The 23,007-nt window shown below is 35.5% G+C and overlaps 3 protein-coding genes across 8 annotated transcripts in view; 2 read left to right on the top strand and 1 right to left on the bottom strand.

Annotated features, from left to right (window-relative positions):
* Positions 1-3,044, top strand: part of plpp1a (phospholipid phosphatase 1a) — a 30,590-nt gene extending 27,546 nt beyond the window's left edge. For all 4 annotated transcript variants that reach the window (XM_087270175.1, XM_087270173.1, XM_087270172.1 and 1 more), the window contains one exon: positions 2,530-3,044. In XM_087270175.1, coding sequence (XP_087126301.1) covers positions 2,530-2,649 — 120 coding nt within the window. In that variant the 3' untranslated portion in view covers positions 2,650-3,044. The remainder of the gene's footprint in view (positions 1-2,529) is intronic.
* The window catches only part of LOC147841961 (uncharacterized), a 280,011-nt gene that overhangs the window by 139,299 nt on the left and 117,705 nt on the right, over positions 1-23,007 (top strand). The window lies entirely within an intron of this gene.
* Positions 2,921-23,007, bottom strand: part of mtrex (Mtr4 exosome RNA helicase) — a 68,374-nt gene continuing 48,287 nt past the window's right edge. The window contains 6 exon segments of one of the 2 annotated variants that reach the window (NM_214768.1): positions 2,921-3,157; positions 5,051-5,155; positions 5,889-6,051; positions 11,817-11,873; positions 16,381-16,486; positions 16,609-16,772. In NM_214768.1, coding sequence (NP_999933.1) covers positions 3,105-3,157; positions 5,051-5,155; positions 5,889-6,051; positions 11,817-11,873; positions 16,381-16,486; positions 16,609-16,772 — 648 coding nt within the window. In that variant the 3' untranslated portion in view covers positions 2,921-3,104. 2 annotated transcript variants of the gene reach the window in all.

The raw sequence follows: 23,007 nt of genomic DNA, 5'->3' as shown, positions 1-23,007 counted from the left end.
TCTGCACCCTCGAAATGAAAGTACAAAGATTGCCACCTGCTAGTGCAAAGAGAAAACTTATTGATATGAACTTTTTAGATCGCTTTAGTACAAATTGTGTAGAATAGAAATGCACAATATGTGACTTTTTTTTAAAAGCAATAATACATTTATGCAGTCATGAACATGTTTTGATAGTTAATATGCCGGTGATTTGATGCTTCACAAAAGTTGCAGACGCCTTTACCAATATCAAACTGCTTTTGTAAACAACCAGTTATTCTTTACACCGATTAAAAAACGGCTACTATAATAAAGAAAATATTTTCTAAATGTGGAACTAAATACATTGATTTGTATTGAAATACATGATGATACACTTGACATATAAAAGTGTAAAGCCTGCAGCTCACAACAAATGTGGAAGGTTATTGCGTGTCATATTTAACAAACCGTTTACTGCTAATTTGATGTAATTTTGCTCACGTGGATAATTGAATATTAATCAGATGATGTCATTACACTGCTGTGCCGTCAGCCAATCGTTGCGTTGCTGATCATGATTTCGAGGATCGATAGATCTGTTCTTCACAACACACGCAGCGATCTCAGATCAGTTCATCCAGACATTCTAATCTGATTTGCGAACTTGTTTGAAGAGCCAAATTAGTGAGAGATCAGTTATCAAGATTAAAAGATCCAGGATCTGCCAAATAATCTTAGATCATTTAAGCGAGGTACGAAGAACGGACCCCTGGTGGTTCACAGTAATAAATTGTTGAGCTTTTTAGACAAACGCGTACACAATATTCAACTTACAGGATAATAATTTATGCAGTCATGCACATGTTATGACAGCTAATTTGTTAATGATCTGATGCTTCGCAAAAGTTGCAGACACCTTTACTGATTTCAAAATGCTTTTTTGATGCAAAATTAATTTATACAGTTATTCCTTACACAGATTAAAAAACTTGAGTAGGCCTAGGCTACTATAATAAAGAAAACCTTCTCTAAACGTGGAACTAAATACATTGATTTGCATTGAAATACATGATGAATACTCTTGACACATGAAAGTGTAAAGCCTGCAGCTCACAACAAACGTGGAGAGTTATTGCGTGTCATATTAAATAAACCGTTTACTACTAATTTTGTCATTTTGCTCACATGGATAATTGAATATTTATCAGATCATGTCATTATGCTGCTGTGCGTCAGCCAATCGTTGCGTTGCTGATCATGATTTCAAGGATCAATAGATCTGTTCTTTACAACACACGCAGCGATCTCAGATCAGTTCATCCAGACATTTTAATCTGATTCATGAACTTGTTTGAAGAAACAAATTAGCCCGAGATCAGTTTTAAAGATTAAAAGATCCAGGATCTGCTAATCATCTCAGTTCATTCAAGCGAAGTACCAAGAACGGACCCTTAGTTCTTTATTTTGATAAGATATGGTCATATACTCCTATAGCAGAAAATATTCTAAGGGCCGTCAAATGTAGGTGAAAAAATCACCAAAAATTCTAGCAGTGGCTGGCAACAACAAAAACAAAACACTGGCAAGCTAAAGCTATTTTATGTTTACAAAATGATAATGATGATGTATTAGCAGAGTATTTTAAAAACATTTTTGTGCTTAATCCTCTAAAATCTACACTTAAAATCTGTTTTGATGTTCTCAATGACATTTTAAAGCTATTCAGCAAATATTGCATTTCAGTTTCTAGAAACAAAACCTGTTTTTTTTTCTTCTGTAAGTAATAAATATTAACTAGAGTGACTCATACCATAAGCACTAAATTAACCAGCACTAAAACCACCTGTAAGCATGTTTTCATCCACTTATTTTGGATATGGATATATATATTATTTTGGATATAAAAAAAAAAATGGTTGATGGAAATGCCATGATGCGCATAGATTTAGAAAATGTGCATAAAAAATATGCATATAACAGAGTAGGATAAACTTTAATCTATAAGAAAAGATGCCCATAAACTATGGAACACTTTCACCAAATAAATTCTAGTATGCGCATTAAAAAAAAGTCATGTGATTTTGTTACAAGAGATCATGTGATGATAAATGTGTAAATGCCTAAACAATTTCAGTATTCCTGTCAATATATTATTGATTACCTCCATAGCTGTAAAGAGCATCTGTGCTCCGTGTCTCACGTTTAAACACCACCATGCGTTCATTGCATGTCGGCATTTGTCTTCAAAGTCATTTATGAAATAAGGAAAAGATTCACGCAGCACTACTGCAGCAAATTCCATTTTTATACCTGATATTTGGCGCCAGTTTAATCAAGAAGTGATGATTTTGTTCTCTTTGACTTGTATGGATGCTGCTTTATTCGCACATCTCTTATGCAATATTTAAGTTTTGTGCATAAATTTAATTAGCATTTTTTGAGTGGAAAGATAGTTTGTGATATTTCAGGCTGTGATAGAAAGCACTAAATGAACTTGTGAAGTATGAAACCACATGTGATATTTCAGGCTCTGTGACAGAAACTCAATTCTCTCACCTTCCACAGGTTTTCTTTGTGTCAGACTTCTTCAAAAAGAAAGTGGAACCACAGAAAGAGACAGAGATCCCGCACACCACCTTACAAGAAACACCCACAAATGGAAATCATTACGACAACCCGAACTAAGCTTTGAGGAACCTCCACTGATGGGATTTCGGCTTGCAACCCACTATGAGGCCAGACCACTAGGGTGGAAACCTGTGAATGTAACCTTGCTTTCAATGTTCTCCAGATCCCGTTCTCGGGGTCTCTTTATGGACGCTGTTCCACATTGCCTTGGCTGGACTGCTTCTGCTGCTACAACAGCTTCCTGTGTATCTCTGAAAACTAATATAAACGTACCTCTATTAAACCACACCACAGAAGCAATTTTTTATCTGTATGAAGAAAAACAATATACAGACATTTTTTTTATTAAAATTGTTAAAATTGTATGTACAATAATGTTGCGCTTTTATGACGAAAACAAAAATCCATTATGCTCGTTGACGAACACAAATAAAACAATTATGTTCCATGTCTTTACTCTCCTGCTGTGTTTTTATGCAAAAACAACATCCAAAAAAAAGGAGTCTTAGGATTTAGAGGTATAGACTTGCAGCAAACACGATATCCCTCTTAATCTTCGTTATACCTGTGGAAAAACAAAAAAATATATATTTTTTTTAATGAAGCCCTCAAAACAATGACATAACTGGAAAAGTATCTAAGTGTAAAAAAACAAAGCTCTGGTACAAAATCTGATGTGTTTAGTTTGAAAACACTTTAAGTAATACAAAAATAGGCTGACAATTGATATTCGCCAGATGCAATTTTTTTTTTTATTCAAGACAGAGAGCTTCATAAAATGGAATCAACTTTAACTTCTGTATTTTTCCAGAATTAGCTTAGCAGCATATAAGTATAAACCTCTGTTCTAGGAATGGTACGATAACCGTTTAAGGCAGGGGTGTCAAACTCAATTCCTGGAGGGCCGAAGCCCTGCACAGTTTAGTTCCAACCCTGCTCCAACACACATACCTGTAGGATTCAAAAAGCCTGAAGGACTCAATTAGTTTGATCAGGTGTGTTTAATTAGGGTTGGAACTAAACTGTGCAGAGCTGCGGCCCTTTTGTAACTGAGTTTGACACCTGTGGTTTAAGGTATACCGCGGTTTGCAAAAGTTTTAAAACCACCAAAAATTTCTGCTATACCGTTCCTGAGGTACATGTGAGATTTTTTTTTTTTTTTTTTTTTTTTTTTTGGACAACAGTATCTCCAGCAGAAAAGATATCCAGAGATGCTGTTTTAAATTGTAAAGACATCTGTGTTTTTGAAACTAAAGAACACAACAGAAGTCTATAATTCATTTGAATAGCTTAGTCTGACATGTTTACTGCTCTAAAATATTTTAAATGTTTCTTAATATAAAATATATTTTGATCAGGAAAAAAAGGTTTTCATTTCTTACCCAGACATTTAAAAAGCATAAACTTTAGAGCAGTAATCACAATACCGCAAAACCGTGATATTTTTAGCCAAGGTTATCATACAGCTGTGAAAATCCTATAGCGGCCCATGTCTATTGTGAACTAATCTAAATTCAATATTGGTTATCTAATCAAATACCACACCATTAGCTTAACATAAAGCTAACAAGCAACGAATACTGGAATTAATTTAATTGTGTTAACATACTGGATAGGCTACTGTAAAATTAGCTCACTTGACTAACATTGGAGCCAATTTAGGATTAAGTTTTGTTAGCTAATCGAATACTGTTTAATTAGATTAGCAACATGCTAATATCCAAACTTACACTATAAATTTACACTTATCTAGTTTAACACTTGGAATTGATTTTTAATCATTATTTATTTTGATATTGGCTAAAGAATACCATCAAATCCAGCTCTACTGAAATCAAATTTAGGTCTACAAATTTAGGTTAGCTAATACTAAGTAATTTAGCTAGCACACATGCTAATACCAAACTCTTCTGATATCAATTTTGATATATTTGCCTTGCATGCTAAAACTAATAGCGTATTTTTAGAGCTTAAAGCATAATATAACTTAATTATGTTATTAGCTAAGCAACATGCTAATGAGTTTGCTTTAATTTTCTGCAAAACCTATACATAATGTGTACATGATTAAAAAAATATATATACAATATAAAAGGATTGGCCAAAAATGTATTAATGTCTGTCAAATATGCCCAGTTTTATGTAGATACGTGTATGAATAACTACCTGAATTACATCTGGTTTAACAAAACAAGTAAGTACAATTTAGGTATGCACCCTTAGGTATAGAGGTCTGCCACAACTCAACAAATACAAAACATCTCTATTACTGAGATCGCCTCTTCTTTTGTAATCCTACATCTTGCATCCAGTTTCTCAGAATGCAATCAACAACAAGATCCTTCCAAGAAGATTTACCAATCGAGTGATCAAACCTGGCCATGTTAGCACTGGATACTCTGTGCACGGGGCTCTTTAACTGGGGTTTAACTGAATCAGCAAAGGTTTAGTGTCCTACCGGTTGCAAACTTATTCTCCAACTCTGTGTTTCCAATAGCCTTAGCTGCCTGGCACATCTGCCTTAAGAGCTCCTCCAGTCTGCGCATACAGCGGATAATACTGCCTGAGAGAGAGAAAGAGAAGTGTTAGTCCTCCCTGTGCTCGCTACATACCAATCACATATGCTCATTTCCAATGCTTGTAACCCACAGTTTCAATGTCCAGCTGTATTAGCAATGTTTACCTTTTCAGCAGAGGGGTTTTTACTGCCATCAGGTTTTAAGATCTCTAATAAGACCATTCCAGAGGTGAAGGTGGGGGTCAGAAAAAAAGATCTGTATTTTTCATAAAAACATCTCTCCCTTGTTACAATTTATTACCAGAAGTGCTTCAGAGTTTGCTAATGTCCAAGAACACAGCCAAAAGCTCACTCAGGAGCTGGAGCAGGGACAGATTGGGGATTTGCTTGACAGCAACACATGAGCACGGTGTTTCGAGGCTCACGTCATGCTGTGGACGAGGCCAATTCCCAGAGAAAAGGCTTCAGGGAGAAGACAGGCTGAAGAGAAATTAAACTCTTTCATTTCCAAACATGCCTCATGCTGTACTTATGAAGTCACGACCAACTATAACATCGCTGACTCCTCGTATTCTCCAAACTAATTGCATTTGTTCATTTCTGGGAAACATGGGGTACGAAAATAAGCCATTTTTGGGAACTATGGATAAAAAGTGCCTTTAAAAAAATAACTGGTTTAAATTGAATCATAAATACATTGGAAAATGTGTGATATTTAAGCTAGAGGTATTGCACAATGAATCAAACAGATCCAGTAGTTTTTGTTGGGAGCCATTACCTTCAAACACGTCTGTCATTTTGCAAATCTGAGAGAAGGAAGAGCCATTGGCCCAGGTGTAGACCACATCCATTAGGTGCGGACGGAACTGGTTCAGGTAACTGTCCTCGTCCACTTCCAGCTTGGCCTCTGCAGACACTTTAGCAATTCTCTTGGCACATTCCTACAATCACAACAGAAATATTCAGGTTGAGATTCTTTGAGAGCTTAAGGCCCCGATAAGTCACTTCATTTAGGGTAGGTGCCCAAAGTAGGGTCCACGGGCCAAGATTGGTCCATTGTAACCTTTGATTTGGCCCTCCATCCCATCTGAGAAGAGAGCGAGTATGATGGAGAGGGTTGGGTGAATGCCTTCAACACAGAGATCGTCATTTCTAATTTGATGAACCTTTTTTGCTTGATTATTGCTGAACTACAAAAAAGCAAACTGAAATGAAATGTTTTAATTAAATGTTGTAAATCAGATTTTTAAAATGTGAATACTGTCACTTGACGGATAGAGGACTATGCAGAAGACATCGGCAAACAAATCAAGTCAAAAACTGTAATTCTGTTATACATTTTAAAATATTTTTTTATTTTAAAATGTAAAAAAAAAAAAAACTATTAGTTAATATAAACAATGTTTTTTGGTCATTTTTAAACCTCAAAGAAATTAGGAAATTACCAATGGTAAATTACCCCACCTATATTTCCCCTTGACCCACTAGCCTCAATCAAGTTTGGTTTCTGGCCCTTGATAAGGTTTGGGCATCCCTGGTTAAGGGGTAAAGTTGTTTCTGATCATTAACAGCATGTACGTTTAGGTTTAATGTGTAAACATGTGGGCCATTTACCTATAAACAACAAAAGTGCACAAATAAAACTAGTGGTAAAAAAACTGCAGTTAAGAAAGCAAATGATCTGTCATCTGTTCATCACATTTGATTTTTATGCAGAAAGGCACATCTCAGGCTTTAAATAATTCTAAACCTAAAATGTTTCGTAAAGAATAAAAATGAAAGCCTATGATAATAACAATGGATGTTTGGATGACAAATCTGCAACCATTCAAGATCATTAAAGGGTTAGTTCACAAATTTTTAAAGACTTTATTAAATACTCTAAACCCCTTTGACCTGTTTGTCTTCAGAATACAAGTTAAGATATTTTAAATGAAATCTGAGAGCTCTCTTATCCTCTTCCTTTGTTTATCAGCAATTAATGTGCTTTTGTTAATTTGTGCCCTTTACAGCCATGGAGAAGAACCTGATGAAGAAAGTTGTTATTATTGATTTATTTGAGCACAAAAGCATTCTCGTATCTTCATGATATCCCAATTAAACCACTGGAACTTTGCTATCAAAGGAGGATAAGGGCACTCTCAGATTTAATTTAAGATATCTTAATATGCGTTCCTAAGCTGAACAAAAGTCTGAGGGGTTGCTGTTAATGCACTTGTCAGGTAATCAAAAAAATAAATAAATAAAAATAAATAAAAATCGGCTGCATGCATATTTATAGCTTACTTATGGGTGGGTCACGGGTGGATAAGATCAATCATTGGTTCAACAAGCTTTAACTACCTTTTCTACCTAAAATACTAAGGTGTTTGCGGAAAGTGTTATATAGCGCACTTGTTTTGAAGCGCATCACCGCAATTGTTATTCATTATTCTTGTTTATTGATAATTGATCAACAAAAGATACATAAAAATAAAGTTTAAAAAAAAATAGTAAATGAAATTTGATTTAAAACAATATTTTTTCCAAGAAAAATACCAATTATATTTTTGTTTGTGCCTCCACTACTCAACTATACGGGTAAAGGATTTATTTCGCTGTGAGGAAAATGAGGATTAATTGAAAGCATCACTGTAATTGTATCAAAATCTCAGTTATATTTGCACATTTTTTAAAAAAGTCCTAATTTTAAAGATTATGTCTGAGCACATGATTTTTCCTTGCTGCTTAGGCTATGTGCTTTCAATAATCCGTCTCTCTTGCAGCAGGTTCAGGCGAGGGATGTTGTTCATTAAGAAACCCAAGGCAGGAAAATATACATTTAGAGTTTAAAGAAATATATTTTAATATTAAAAAGCATGTAGCGTAGCGAGAAAAGAGACTGTGTGTGGGCATCAGAAAAACTGGGTGAGCCTTGTGTGTTGTCAAAATATTGTGAAAAAAAAAAAAAACACCAACTCTGTGTACTAACGTTACAGAACAGACTGGGCTGCAAATCATACGTGCCCCTTGATCATTCACATGACAGCCTACTTATTTCCAATAGCACAAACAATCTAAATTCTTTCTCTGTCTGTATCAGAGACGTTTTGAACTTATGTGAATGCATTTGCTTACTGGATCCTTGGACTAAGAAGCTTACAGCTGACGTCCTTGTCCATTATTTATAAGCAATTTTCTGAAGTTTTGATTACACCATGCACATATATAAATGAATGCCGCAATAGAAACCGGACTTTTCATTTAATAAACACTTTGTTCGCAACGCACACTCTGCCAACTTTAAGTTTTTAGGTGATTTTAGGTTATATGTTTAGATACAACTTGCAAAAAAAAGATAAAATATACATTTCAAATTGCATGATGCATTTAGCAGGCTTAAATAAGCTTTTTGCATCAGGCAGTTACACACAAATTAAACAGTTTAAAGTTTACAAACTTTTAAATGTTCCTTTAAAATGACTTTTGGTGCAATAAAAAATCCTGAATAATTAAGTGTTAAAATATTCTTTAAATGTATAACTATGAAATTTAATTTCTAAACAATAAAGCATTAACTTACCAAGAAATGCTCCACTTTATCACAGTAAAATAATGTAACCATGGAAATATACGTACACACAATAACACCAAAGTTGTGTATTTGTAAAATCAAGAAAATAAACAAGATGTGCTTTCCCTTTTGCAGCCTACGTGAAAGAGCGCGTCGCAGCAATGAACTGGCTTCTTGACAAAAATAAATGTCTGCAGCGTCGGCAATCTTCATATTTTCAGCCACTGACTGAGAATAATGCTGCACTATTATATCAACAGATTAATAAAATGTTTTCTTTTCCCCCAACACACTCATAATCATTACTTTAGTCGGTGCGAGACTTTTGCACGCGGTTGAGCACGGAATAGGCTATAAGCGCATATATAAGCTTTATATCTGCATTTATTTTTGGCACCAGCACACCTGTGGCTACTCCATTGTTAAAAAGGAATGATAAGTGCGATTCTATCCTAATGAGCGCCCTTAAATAATGTAACATAGTTATTAGTCGTCTGCAAGCATCAGTGTTTGAGATAAAAAAAAAAAAGATAAAAAAAAAAACATGTTGAAAATGAGATTAAAAAATATATTGTTATAGCAAGCTATGTAACTGCTTTGGGAAATAACACTCGTCATAGACGTCACAGGATGACTTGACCGTGAAGGAACGTGTAGTCTGGCACATTTGCTACCCACGACAAGTCAAGATTTTAGCAAAAAAAAAAAAAAATAATAATAAAAAATAAAAAAAAATGAATAAATCGCATGATCTGACATAGTGACTTTTGTAATCGACAATAAAAATCGTGTGATCTGACCGGGGCTTAAAGGTGACCGTGCCTTCTGTGTTGTGGCCCCAAGGCTTTGGAACTCTCCCGATAGCACTGAGAACTCTGGGATAAGTTGAACCATTTAAAAAGCATATAAAGATGCATATGTTTGGTGAAGCTTTTAATTAACAGTAGTGTTTAATTTGTGTTTCTGTATTTGCATTTTCAACTTGCTTTGATTATGTTTTCTTTTATTGATATGTGTTTTTACCTGTTTTCTCTTATTGTAAAGCACTTTGTGACTTAATGTCTGTGAAAGGTGCTATATAACTAAACCTTACTTACTATGTTCCGTCGTGTTGCGTTTCTTCTGAATTTACCATGAAAATATGGGCGATGCTACTCTAACAATTTAATTTCACACTCATTCACGAAAAAAGTGACAGGAACTGGCATTACGAACGTTCAGCAACATTAACCACATTATAAACACTCAATAGAGGTATCCACCCAGAGCTTTTCCATGGATCTTGAGACTTTAAGCACTCGTGCAACTGGCCTCCCTATGTTAAAGGGCCATGAAACCCCCTTGTTTCAGCAGGGTGTTTTCACACCTCTACTTTGGAAAAAGTCAGAAAAGTGGGCGTGTCCAGCTCTGTTTAGGGGGGAGTGTCGGAGGAACTAAAGTGGGATGGTGTAGGAGTGTCTATTTGGGCACGCGCGAGTTTCAGAGTCAAAATACACACACAGGAGAAAGTGATGGTGTTTAACCTACATGGACATCTGTAGTCGAATAATTTGCCAAATTATTAAATGTTTGACTTTAACTGCAGTTTGGCTCTTTGATTCAGGGAATTCATTCATGCCCCTCGTGACAAACGAGATATTTGATTCGAGGAACTCCTCTAAGCGAGTATTTTTCATGCAATGTTTGATACCGCACGGCGAATGAGAGAAAAAAAAACATCCGCGTTTCCCGGAAACTTAGATGCACACGGCAGGTAGTGTCAGAAAGCCGTGTGTGTTATTCCGGTCACAAACGGTAAAAACCCTACACAAGGTTAAAGTTTGGTTGTGGTGCTAACATGTTTACACTCGGTGCAATAGTTAACTTAGTTCGATACGAACAAACTGAATAAACAAAGAGCACTGGTCGCTCACTTACCAAATCTGTAGAGACAGGACAATCACCAGCAACTACAGCCGCGTTTTTATTAAGAGAAAACTACAAGCGAATCCGGATCTCAGCGTTTGCAGATGAGAACAGCTCTCATGTAAACAAAAATCCTCCTTAGACACGTAAGTTATTGTTGTCGAGCGTCGCGTACACTGTTAATCCACACGTGAGTCTGCGCTCTCACAGAGAGAAAATTAAAACAAAACTTAACGGCAGCAAACTATAAAAGCAACACTTCACGCTTGTTTTGCCAACACAACGTGGCGTCTCTGTCGTCTAAACACTGTGACACTAATGAATATTAATGAAGTTGCACAATAGAGCGCGCTGATTGGTTTGAACCAAGCCTTACTCATGCATTAATGCAGCACACTGTAAGACGTAATAAGACACACTCTGGCACAGACGTCCAGTCTGCACGCTGGAATACACGCTATTATGTCATGACCGTGACGCAGCTTCAAAAATTCGTTTCAAACCGGGAGTCCGAATTTGCTTGAAATAACACAAAAACAACCAATTTACAATTTTTAGTGAAATATAGGTGTCCTAATAGTGTTTTTAGCAGTGTGGGACACACATACGACTGTCAACAGCTCAAAAAATGTGTTTTGGTGTTTCGTGACCCTTTAATGCTCTTGACCCAGCCCACAGTTATCATGGCTACAAAACCAACCAATCACAGATCTTGTGCTCTGCATCTGGAAAATTTCCCACATATTTCTTCTCTCCATTTTAGCCCTGATGCCTTTTAGTAGACACATTTTAAACATTAATACCACCAATAATCCAATAATACACCAATAATAATATGTCTTAAATAAATTAGATTTTTATCCTTAACAGGTTTTCTACAACAGATTTCTGCAAGTAATCATGTCTATTATATTAAGCCACACTAACTGCAATACTCTGAGCTTCCTTTTAAATTCTTAATTGGATTATATCATTTTTGTTTTACACTAGTAGCGCTTCCTCCTGTGAACAGTTTATTGAAGTTGTGAAATCAAAGTGACCTACATGTGCCCACACAGAAACTCTTCAATTCTAGTGAAAACACTGTCAAACTGATCCAAACCGCATCTCTGGAGGATCAGACTGACCCATCCGCGTGATCCATGAATGCAAACAGAGGCCAGAGTTTAAGCTTTGTTTGGTAAATAGTGCTTGTGATAGTGAGTTTGCAATGTGAAGAATTCTGTGGTGGTTAACCAAATACCCTACCTGCATCTGTCTCAGTGGACCGCCCAGCTGCTCTGTCAGTTTGGGCATCTCGTTGGCCTGTGGATGAAGACAAAGTCATTAATAGAAGGCAATGAAAGGAGACCATCAGAACAAACACACCTGGATAATAGCACTATCCGAAGCACATGTCTCTGCTAAAGGGACAGTTCACCCAGATGTCCTTAAAAGTAAATAAGTTGAATTTAAGAGCTAAAGATGTGTTTTTTTGCATTTGGAGGCAGTGCCTGATGTTTGTGAAAGTAATTAGGTAGTAATTTGTAGGTAACAATACAAAATTATACAGAGGATGGACTTTCACTCAGGCATTTGCATAATTATTGCAACAACAATTAAGATGGGATTGGATCAGTGGTTGTCTAGTTATCCAATCACATTGACTGCTGGGACAAAAAATATATATGAATGCTAAAATGTATTCTTTAAATATGTTGTCATAGTATTTTTTCTTATTGGAAAAATGTATCCAACTAATTTTTCAACATCTTCTTCAAGTGCATATCCAGAACTTCTGCATATCTTGGCTTTTTATCCAGCATTTATTTTTTATACGCAACACTCCAAAAGGTGCAAAAAAATAAATAAATGGATGGAACCCAATTACTTTCTCCACTTTCCGCTGAACACAAAAGAAGATATTTTGAATATATTGAGAAGATATTTTAATAGGTATAAAGCACTCTAGTTTTATTAAAACGTGGCTGCTGAGCATGCTTTTTGGAAGCAATGCCAAGAAACTTAGGGTGTCAGTTTGTCATTTCCAATGGAGGTGCGTGATGCGCACAAGGGAGCAATGAGCACAAAAAAAACTTCAGTATGCCCAAAGCGCTAGAACTAACCAATCTGCTTCACAGTATGTATGGAATATACAAAATTCAGTAATAAAGGCAGACTATATACCCCAGACAAACGCAAAGCACGTGCCTGCGCTTGTCACTTCAGGTCAGAAAATCAGAAAATGAAAATAAAAACGTGAAATTGAGTTCCGTATTTCAGCGAGGAGATTGTAAATAAAAACGATGTTGCCAGAGTGGCTTTTTGGTTTCTTTTCTTGAGCATCCCAGCCACTAGCTCCTCATCTGAAAGATTTTTAGCACAGGGGTAATGTAGTCATCCAACTTCACAATTTATAATGTTGCAGTATGTACTTGAATAATGATGGTTGGTTCCTTTACTTGAAAGCTCAGAACCTTCATAGTTTGTTTACACAGTTTGAGGTTTACTGTACCATTATTATTCACACCTAACAGATGCTGATCTACCTTAACCATTGCACACACTTTGTAGCATTTTATCGACCAAGTTTTAAAGTCTCTTTAATTTCTTATAAAAGAGACTTTTAATCTCTTTAATTTATTATAAAGAGATGAGATACTTTGTTTAAATATTTTTGTTTGCGAGTATTAAAACCTTAGTAATGTCAGTAATGCCTTCGTAATGTTGGTAAATTAAAAGATGGTTAAAAAAAATTTTTTAAATCCTAATATTGCCAAATGTTTTCTTAAAATATATTACCACCCAGCCCTAGCCACTGGTATTTCTTCCTACTATGGATGTCATAGGCTACCAGTTTCCAACATTGTTCAAAATTTATTTTTTGTTCAAGAGGAAAATATAAATAAATTTTGGAATCATTGGATTTTTAGGATAAATAATATCTCAACATCTACGTTTTTATGATTTTGGTCCAGGAAAGTGTCTGTTTTTAATCTTATCAGAGGGGTGGTAAAATACCTTCTTTCAAGAGCTTTCTCTTTTGTCTTCTGTGCAACACTTTTACTTTCTGTCCTAGTCTATCCCACCCACTGATGACTGCAGGGTGACAGATGACTAAAGAGAAGAAACAGCTGCTCTGGGTTTCATGGTTTTTTATGAACCAGCATGCAGGACAAATGGGACTACAGGGTCAGACGAGACACCGAGTCAACAAATGGTGTTGATCTGTTTGTGGCACTTATTTGCACTTTTTGGTGCCACATGTTAAATTTGTCTTAGTCAACTGAATCCTCAAAGCCATAGTTTTATAGTTTTATACAGTAGTTTCTTGAACCAATAGATCATGACTGTTTTTTGATTCTCCAAATTAAGCCCAACTGAAGTTTTGTACATCAACCTCCAATTGAAGAACACAAAACATAATACATTTGTACACCTGTTGTATACAAAAATTAGTGTTTTCCACAAATAACCTATAAAAATACACAAGTGTTTTGATCCTTATAAGCCATTTGCTTGTAATGTAGTAATCTTGGACGACACATGGAAAACAAGACCAAAACACAATAAATCTGCAAAACTAGTTTTTGATATTGCAAACTACAAGCTCAACTGAAGTATTGTACTGCCAAACTAATTCCCCATGTCTGAACTGCACAAAAGCAGTGAGACTCAACATGGCATCGAGTCTACAACAAATGTAGCGTAGCACAACATGACAGGAAACTGATGGCCCATGCTATATCTGCCATACTTAACATGTTTGGACTATTTACAACGAGATATGGATCTGAAACTACACTAGGTGTGTCTTGTATTTGTGTACACAGCCTTTCACTTAAAATATGTCTATTCCACAGAGCGACTTTTCCATTAAATTGGACAAACTATAGTACTTCTGTCTTTTATAATGTAAGGATGGCTATATCTCTCCATAATATTAAACCTTGAAAACTGTTATGGACCTCCACACGAGACAAGACCATGAGAATGGTCAGGCACTAAAACATGAAACTTTCTAATCTGAGAAGAATATCAACTAGAAAACCAGTTGTTCATGTTCAGGTTCACATTTACACAGAATGTTTTAGTTTTTATATGGTGTATCTTTTGGCTTTATATTCATGTTTGGTGTCATTTTAAATGTCACTGTGTTATTGGTAAAGTGGTCCAAATTTCAATGTAATATTTTACAATCTCTCTTATATTAGTTATTTTGGGTTTTGATCTTTGATAAGATCGTTGCCAGATGCTCCACTCCAGGGAAAATGGTCTTCACATCAACTCATGACCAGGCAAGAGTCTTGGTGAAGCTTTTATTGTCTCGAATTTATGATGATTTGAGTATTTAGGCAAAGGGTGCAGAAGTGTCTGTGGGATCCTGTAGTCAGGATACCCCAATTGCAGTTTGTGAGTCTCTGAGCTCTGGATCAGGAATTGTATGCTGCAATGTATTTCTACATGGTAAGGTATTCATCTCTTAGATCTATCTTTGAGTAATTGATGTTGTACAATCTTGATTGGCTTATTTGGTCCCACTTTATATTAAGTGTCCCTAACTACTTTGTACTTGCATCAAAAAAATAAATACAATGTACTTACTGTGTTTATGATGTATTTGAGAACACTTGTGGTGCTTTTGATTTGGGATAGAGGTTGGGTTATCGACAGGTTTGGTGGTATGGGTAGGTTTAAGGGTAGGTTAAGGTGTAAGAGAAGGTCAACTGTGTATTTACAAATGTAATTACAAAAGTTAATTACAGATGTAATTACATACATGTATTTAATCAAGCATAAGTACACAGTAAATACATGTATTTACACAATAAGTACATTGTAACAAACTATTAATTCCTATGTAAGTACATATTAGTTAAGGCCACTTAATATAAAGTTGGACCGATTATTTTGTTTAATTATGTAAATTGGAATGGAATATCTTTGCGTGACAAATAAATGTAAAGTTATTGTTTGACTCTAATATCTCCTGAAATCATTTAAATCTATTAGAGTGTTAAGGCTGATTTTTCCGCAGCCTACAACCAGGAATAGTCATAGATTCAGACAATCACTGACTTAGTATGATATAATCTAGGGGCTAAATCAAACACTTAAGTATGTGCAAGCATGGGGCGGCCAATTATTACTTAGAGATTATTACTCAGATGAACTGGCCAGCATACTGACTCCAAGTGACTTCGGGTAAACAATGAACCATTAATTGAAAATAAGGATTTATTAGGTTAATCAATCTAAATTAGAGTAATCAGCTTGAATTAGATGAATCTAAATTTTACATTATTATATATTGGAGTCAGATTAAAATTCGGAGCTGGAAACAAATTAAAATAAATTTTAACGAATAAAAATATTTATTTTCACATGTACTTAAGGGCTTACATGCATTTAATCTTCACCCATGCTGTTAGTTTCGTCATAGGACTAATAGATGGACCCTTACAGTAATTTGCATGATACAGTGTTCTATAAACACATCAAAACATTTCTGCAAAATGTTTCTCTATTACTATTCCCCACCTTTAAAAAACATGTTATTTTAAAGGCCTCTTCAGCTCCAACTTCAATAATATTGAATCTATGGCATCAGTTATATAGTTGAATACTGATACACACTTCCATTAATTAATTTGCAGTATCGTGGCACACTCTATGCACGCTTCTCCCAACTAAAGACTAGACCTTTGAATAACCCCATTTCAAGCCAAACACAACAGGTTATTGGGGCCCATAACTGTCACTACCTATTGACTTCCCCCGTATTCCATCTTGACCACATTTCTGCGAGAGCATGACGCTATGTTGGCCTTACGTTTTCCTGGAAGACGAAGCAGCTGAGGAGAGCGGTGGCCTGCTCCGCCGTCAGGTCATTGAACAAGCCGTTAAACATCATCTCTGTCAGCAGCAGCTCATCTGCACTGTAAACACAAGAGCGCAACGGGACACTTCAGAAACAAATCCGAGTGCTGAAAATAAGCACTTTTTTTGCTGTAGTGCAGAATAGTGCTGTGAATGCTGCATCAGCAAATGAGCATCATACCTGCTGATCTCGCATGCCACACGGCCCTTCATCTCGATGACATCAGAGGAAGTAGCGAATCCCAGTCGGCGCAGCACACGCTTTCTGCACTTCAACTCATCCATCTGCAACACGGTGCGGGCTTTCTTTAGCTCTCGCTTTGCTGCTTTAATATCACCCGCAATCTAAAACACAAAGATGCAAACGGTTGTGTGTTAATGTGTGAGATTAAGTATCGACAACTACATTTCTGAAATTGGTACATTTGAAAAATTCACAACTCAAATCATAAAGTCACAACTCAAAACACACATTTGGTTTACAAAAAACATCTTTAGCAGTTTTCACAAATAGCAAAGTTCTCACAAAAAACTTATAGATGCCATATAGAAAACAAGTCCATTAATTCATTAATTCAATCAAGAGTCAATTCTTTTGAAGCTTCTATTCTTCTTAGAGAAAAAAAAAAACACCAAATTAAAATTTTTAGAAAGTCACAAGCTATTTGATTTTTACTGTATGACAAACACCAAATATAACTCAAGACAAATAAGAAGTGGGTTACTTGACATCACTTGTAACAAATAGACCCAAGGCTATCCTCAGATTTCAAGCAAGTGACCTAAACTTTAACACCCATAACAGCCCAAACCACATAGAATCAGATTTTTTTTTTAATTATTATTATTATTATTTGGTTAACTTTCATAGTACAGCACGTGATAGTTTGTCAGATACAGATCAGATGTTTTGTAATGATGCCTCAGTGTGAACAAATCCAAATTTATTCTGTATCTCTTACAATGGACATTGAAAATACCCAAAATGGTGGTCAAAAATTAGATTTAAGTATTATAGTGACAGCTCTATAAAAGCTTGACTAGCTGGATTTCTATTACTCTGTTATTGTGCATGTAGACATGTCACAAGTTTTGAAATTACCGCATTTTGAATTTTGGACTTGTGAGAAAAAGAATGAATGCAAATAATGAGAGGCACTTTTGACATGAACATTATGGTGAACATTACAACGGTTACTAGGTTACCAATACTGCAGTCAGCCACTTCAGCAAATTGATGAGAAAACACTCAATATTTTAATTTTGATTTTTTTTGAGAACTGTGAAAAGATTAGCTTTCCGTTAGGATAGAAACCAGCCTACTGAAGACAAAAAATCTTTTGCTTTTTCTTCCCCTTATGTTCGTTTGCATCCTACTTATGCCTCTCTGCAAATTTGTAGCATTCCGAGATTTAAGTGGCCTCTATGTTTACTCCCATATGACAGTCATGTATTGCTATTGTTTGCCAACAATATTTCATTGCTTGTGTATTTGTAACTTTTTTTTATCTCTAAAAGCAGTGTCTCAAAGCCTTTATGTTTTATTTTTCATTTGTATTATTGGTATTATCACATTATTCAAGATAACAGCACTCAACTGTAATGAGATTAGAGTGGATTAAACAGCTGACCAAATTATTTGAAGGTAAACTAGTTAATATTATAATTAGCGTCCTTTCATTGAAGATATCAGATAGCTGGTATCAGTCTGGAGGGAAAGGTTAATGAAGTTGTTTGGCTACAGTGCAGTTGATTCACTCCTCAGCCCTAATGCCATTATCCACTTTACAGCTTATCTCAGATCCCTCAGACAGAGACTGAAAACAGGACATGGGAGAAGAGCTCAATTGTGTTCAAGCAAAAAGGGCAGGAATTTCTCACTCCTCCACACCGCATTCCAACCACGCACAATAAACTCTTCTGCATTTGCCACCCAATCATGATGAATTTTATAATGCTAATGTGTTTAAATGTCATGACCTATATTCAGTATATTAAGGACATGAGCTCAATGAACAATTGGGTCTCAATGTAAGCCAGAAAATACCAAGAGTAAGAAGTATTTTTAATTGCTGAAAAGTGACCAGACCAAAGAAACTGATGAATAAATCTTGCAAAAAAAAAAAACCTAAATTATGCATTCTAAAATCTAATAGGTCAGGGTTTTCAATCTTTAAATGGCAATGTTTTAGAATTGAATAATATATTATTTAATAATATTACAATATAATATTTAAAATATCTTTACAAAAGTAAATTATATTAAATTATTTTAGGGATGCTCAATATATATTGGCGGCCATATCGTTATCGGCCGTTAAATGTTATTTTTAAGATTATCGATCCGATGTCTAAATTAGGCCGATATCTTTAAGCCGATAAATTACGTAATTGTACAGACCTGCCTATCTCGCGCACGCCGTGGGCGGAACATGTTTAGACCTGTCCAGTGCATTATAATGGATCTCTCCTCACATTGTTTATTCCTTCAAAGTCCTTCCTTTCTTCATGTGGTGTTGCTGTGCGTTAATAATTCAGTAAGTAACCATGTTTCTTATTATTGTAGATAGGTTTGATGTAGTGTATTTTGCTTTAAATCACATCAGGAAAAAAATATTACATGTATAAACCTTTACTGCCCTGTCTCTTTGTTGTTTTAGAGATAGCAGGGGAGATTCACTTATCACTCCAGTGCCGAATAATATTAGTTTCGGGGTTAACTACCTTCTCTTTTTGTTGCAGCTTGTGAATGAACGAGAACACGTATAACTTGGTCCAAATTCTTTATAACTTTCCGTGTGGTACAACAAATTAGTCCCCAAAGAGGAAACATCAATGAAAATAGTCTTATTGCAAAAAAACCATACCTCTTATCTCTCTTCCTCTTCGCTTCACACACACACCAAACTGCAGCCCCGTCCCTTAAAGAACCCGCCCATTTTACAACACGTGTAAACATAAGTCGTTTGTAATCTAATAGGAGTATTTGTTATTATCAATGCGTTGCTTGCCATGTGTTGTTGATGTAAGATTGTTTTCAGTTTGATCGAAATATTCATATTGATTATAACGAGCGCGCATGAGAGCTGTCACCGCACACGCACACGCACGCGCAAGCACACAAACACTAGCACGTGGGAGATGTGAATCTAGTCATAGGGGCTCTCGACTTGCCGCACATTCTGTCTTTATATTATGCTCTGTGTTTGTCAAAGTCATGCTCAATGCAGGTTTGTATCAAACTCTGACTGTGATGGCAACTCTGCGCCTGCAGTTGATTGAAACTCACAGCAGTTTATCATAAACTTTATCAATCATTTTTCCCGCAATTGACAGCAAGAACGAACAAAGAAGCGTTGTCTGGTGGACAAGCACTGCAGTTACATGTGTTCAAAAGAATTTAAAACACCAAATACGATAAATCTGTGCCGGATTTTCTAAACATACTAAAACGTACTGTCTGTATTTAGCTGTTTACTTATACGATGGCTCTAAACTGTCAAAACACATCTAAAAAAAGGCTTTTTCAGAAATGACATATTTGTACATGTGTACATCATTGTAACATGTTTTATTCAAGATCATTTGAGCTGATTTCTTAGCTCTTTCATTTTCATCTTATTTAAAATATATTTAACTTGATTGTTGATTAAATCCCATTTCGTTTTTTAACCTATTATTTTTATTCAACAGTCAAGTTGCATCTATATAATCACCTTGCAATTTTGAAATAGCTTTTTTGCTTTGAGTATAGACTATTCAGTTCATAAGAGCAGCTCAATCTTTTATGAAGTTTGCTGTATAAAGATATAACATTTTGAAATATTTATAATTATCTGTATATATATGTATATATATATATATATATATATATATATATATATATATATATATATATATATATATATATATATATATATATATATATATATATATATATATAAATAAGCCTCTAAGTCTGAAAAGTTATTGGTTATCGGTATCGGCCAAAAAAATCCATATTGGTGCATCCCTAATATGTATATAATACATCCATCCATCCATCCATCCATCCATCCATCCATCTATCTATCTATCTATAAATATATAAATATATGTATATGCACAACTAAATTGAAGTAAATCACAGACTTGTACTTAAAAAAATCTTCAAAAATGTTTGTTGTACTATGCACAACAAAAAAATTCACATTTGTATTACAAATAAAATGTAATTACACATTTTGTACTAGACTTCAAGCTGAAACTAAATAAAATAAGAAAGTAATAAAAAAGTTTTATTTGGTTAATAAAACATTCCCCATGATAATCCAGTATTATGATATCTGTGTAGATTAAAAAACTTAATAAAATAAATCTAACCAGCAGTCTAGTCAACAATCTGGTCTGCAGGGATATTCCAAGCCCCCATAACACATCTGACCATTTTATTCCAGATCACGCAATCCAACCACAAAAATAACCAACGCACAAATGCCTGCAGGGAACAAATTAAAACAAAAACACTGATCCCCTTAATACCACAGCACAATACGAGCAACTATGTGGCCTTATGATCATCTATGATCCGATTTGAGCACCTATTCACCCTGAACTAAAGCCAGCTTCCCGCTTTTGTTTGGTTCTGGTGGACCTTCAAGATTTCAGTCGCAGGAAGTGAAACCCACCCTTTTCTGGTGCGTCAAACAATAGAGCTGTATTTCAGATAAACAGTGTTCATGAACACAGATGACATTTATATCAATCCATCGTGACATCTGTGCATTTACGCACATCCTACATGCAGATGTCATGATAACTTCAATAATTATAAGTCAATAGCAATGGATGGAAAGTTTTACATGATTAACACTTCATGCATATGCTTTATATGGTAAATAAGTAATGAAAACAAAGCTGAAGGCTCATGCACATGGATGTTTAACCATTTCTGTTTAACCTCCTCCAAGGAAATAATGTAAGTAAAATTAAACTCGCCATTTGATCCTATTACATCTAAAATTCCTGCATACTCAGATAGACTGTTTTGTGTATTAGTACACAATAAAAGTGGCAACATCAAAAGTTTTTGTCTTGTTTTTTAATGAGGCTTTTATTTATTTGGTGTTTCCATGATAATGTTCACACTCACATTGACATCCTTTGTTAGTCAGGAGGCATTTAACACTGGCAATAGGCTCGAAAATCATCCTTGCATGCCAGCTTTTTTGGTGTAGTTTTTCTTGCTGTGCACATCAGGTTTTTTTGTTGAGTAAAAGAGACATGACAGAAGCCTTTTTTCAAAAGATGTAATATATAAATCTTTGTTTTGTGGAGAACCTATCTGTGAAGTTTCAACTTATAATACCTTGCAGATCTTTACAGCCTGTCAAATTTGCCTCTATTTGGTTGTGAGCAAACAGTGTTTTTTGGTGTTACACTTTAAATGCAAATGAGCTCCAGAAGAGGGTTGAGACCACATGCTATTTGGACTAAAAAAGAAAAAAAGGTAAATCTTATGCAGGCCAAATGTCAGAAATGTTTAGCCCTACAAGTTCAAACAACGTGACAATTACACTACTTGTAGACTGAATTAGGATCTTGAACAATTAGGTTGTGGTAGATTTACAAAGTTGTTAAGTAAAGTTGATTCTACTTATCAACTAGTACATTTCTCAAAGCCAAAAATCTGACGGTGATCCGTCATTTTGACGGATTATGCTGAGGGTGATCTATTGTAACTTGTAGCTAACTGTAATTCTCACTCTTGTCCAGCTGATGGCGATTGCTCGTTTTGTCTCCTCTGTCACCGCTGCGTTCAGTTGCAAAAATGTCACAGCAGCTGAGTGTGAGAAGTTTCTTTAAACGGCCAAATAGTTGTGATATAAAGTAGAAGTGATGCAGTGAATGGAAGTGATGCAGTGGACGATGAAGAACAAACAGACGAAAATACGATCCAACCAAGTGGCAGCTAGCAAGGAGGTCAGGTTTACTGTTTTTATATTGATGTTCTTGTGCACTACAAAATTATTTATTTATTTTTAATATTATTTGTTTCTTGCAATCAATAAACATTTATTATTTATTATGTCCTTTGTTTGATTATTTTCGTTATCGTATATGTATGTATGTATGTATGTTCACATTTTATTCAAAGGTTAAACGCAGTGCCTACACTTTGTGTTTATCAACTCTAATGGTTGTAATACCTTGTATCAAGTACCAATGTAATAACAAAAGGTTTTATGTGAAGGTATATGAAGACTGAGTCGCGCCAGCTCCGGGCCGCAGCACACATTACTCGCGGGGCGATTCTGGCTCGGATGCGGCTTCGGCTTGCTTACAGCCGCAACATCTGGCCCGATTGGAGTCTCCGGCAGGCGAGAATCTAGCCGGAACTGACCAGAGTGTATTTTGCTATCTGGGGTGCGTTGTGAGCACTACCGGACTCAGAGGTGTGCAGGCCAACCCCTGGTACAGGCGTGCTGTAGTATTTTTGCTTGCAAGATCGGGAAATCCTACATAGAGAGAATCCAGCAAACTTTTTGATCGCAGCCTTAGGAGAAATTTCCTAACTACAAAACGCTGGCTGAAGTGGCGC

The sequence above is a fragment of the Danio rerio genome, chromosome 10, assembly GCF_052040795.2.
Source record: "Danio rerio strain M-AB ecotype USA chromosome 10, GRCz13ab, whole genome shotgun sequence".
In the NCBI taxonomy this organism is placed as follows: Eukaryota; Metazoa; Chordata; class Actinopteri; order Cypriniformes; family Danionidae; genus Danio; species Danio rerio.
The sequence above is the reverse complement of the archived record's forward strand: the minus strand, read 5'-3'. Positions and strand labels throughout refer to the sequence as shown.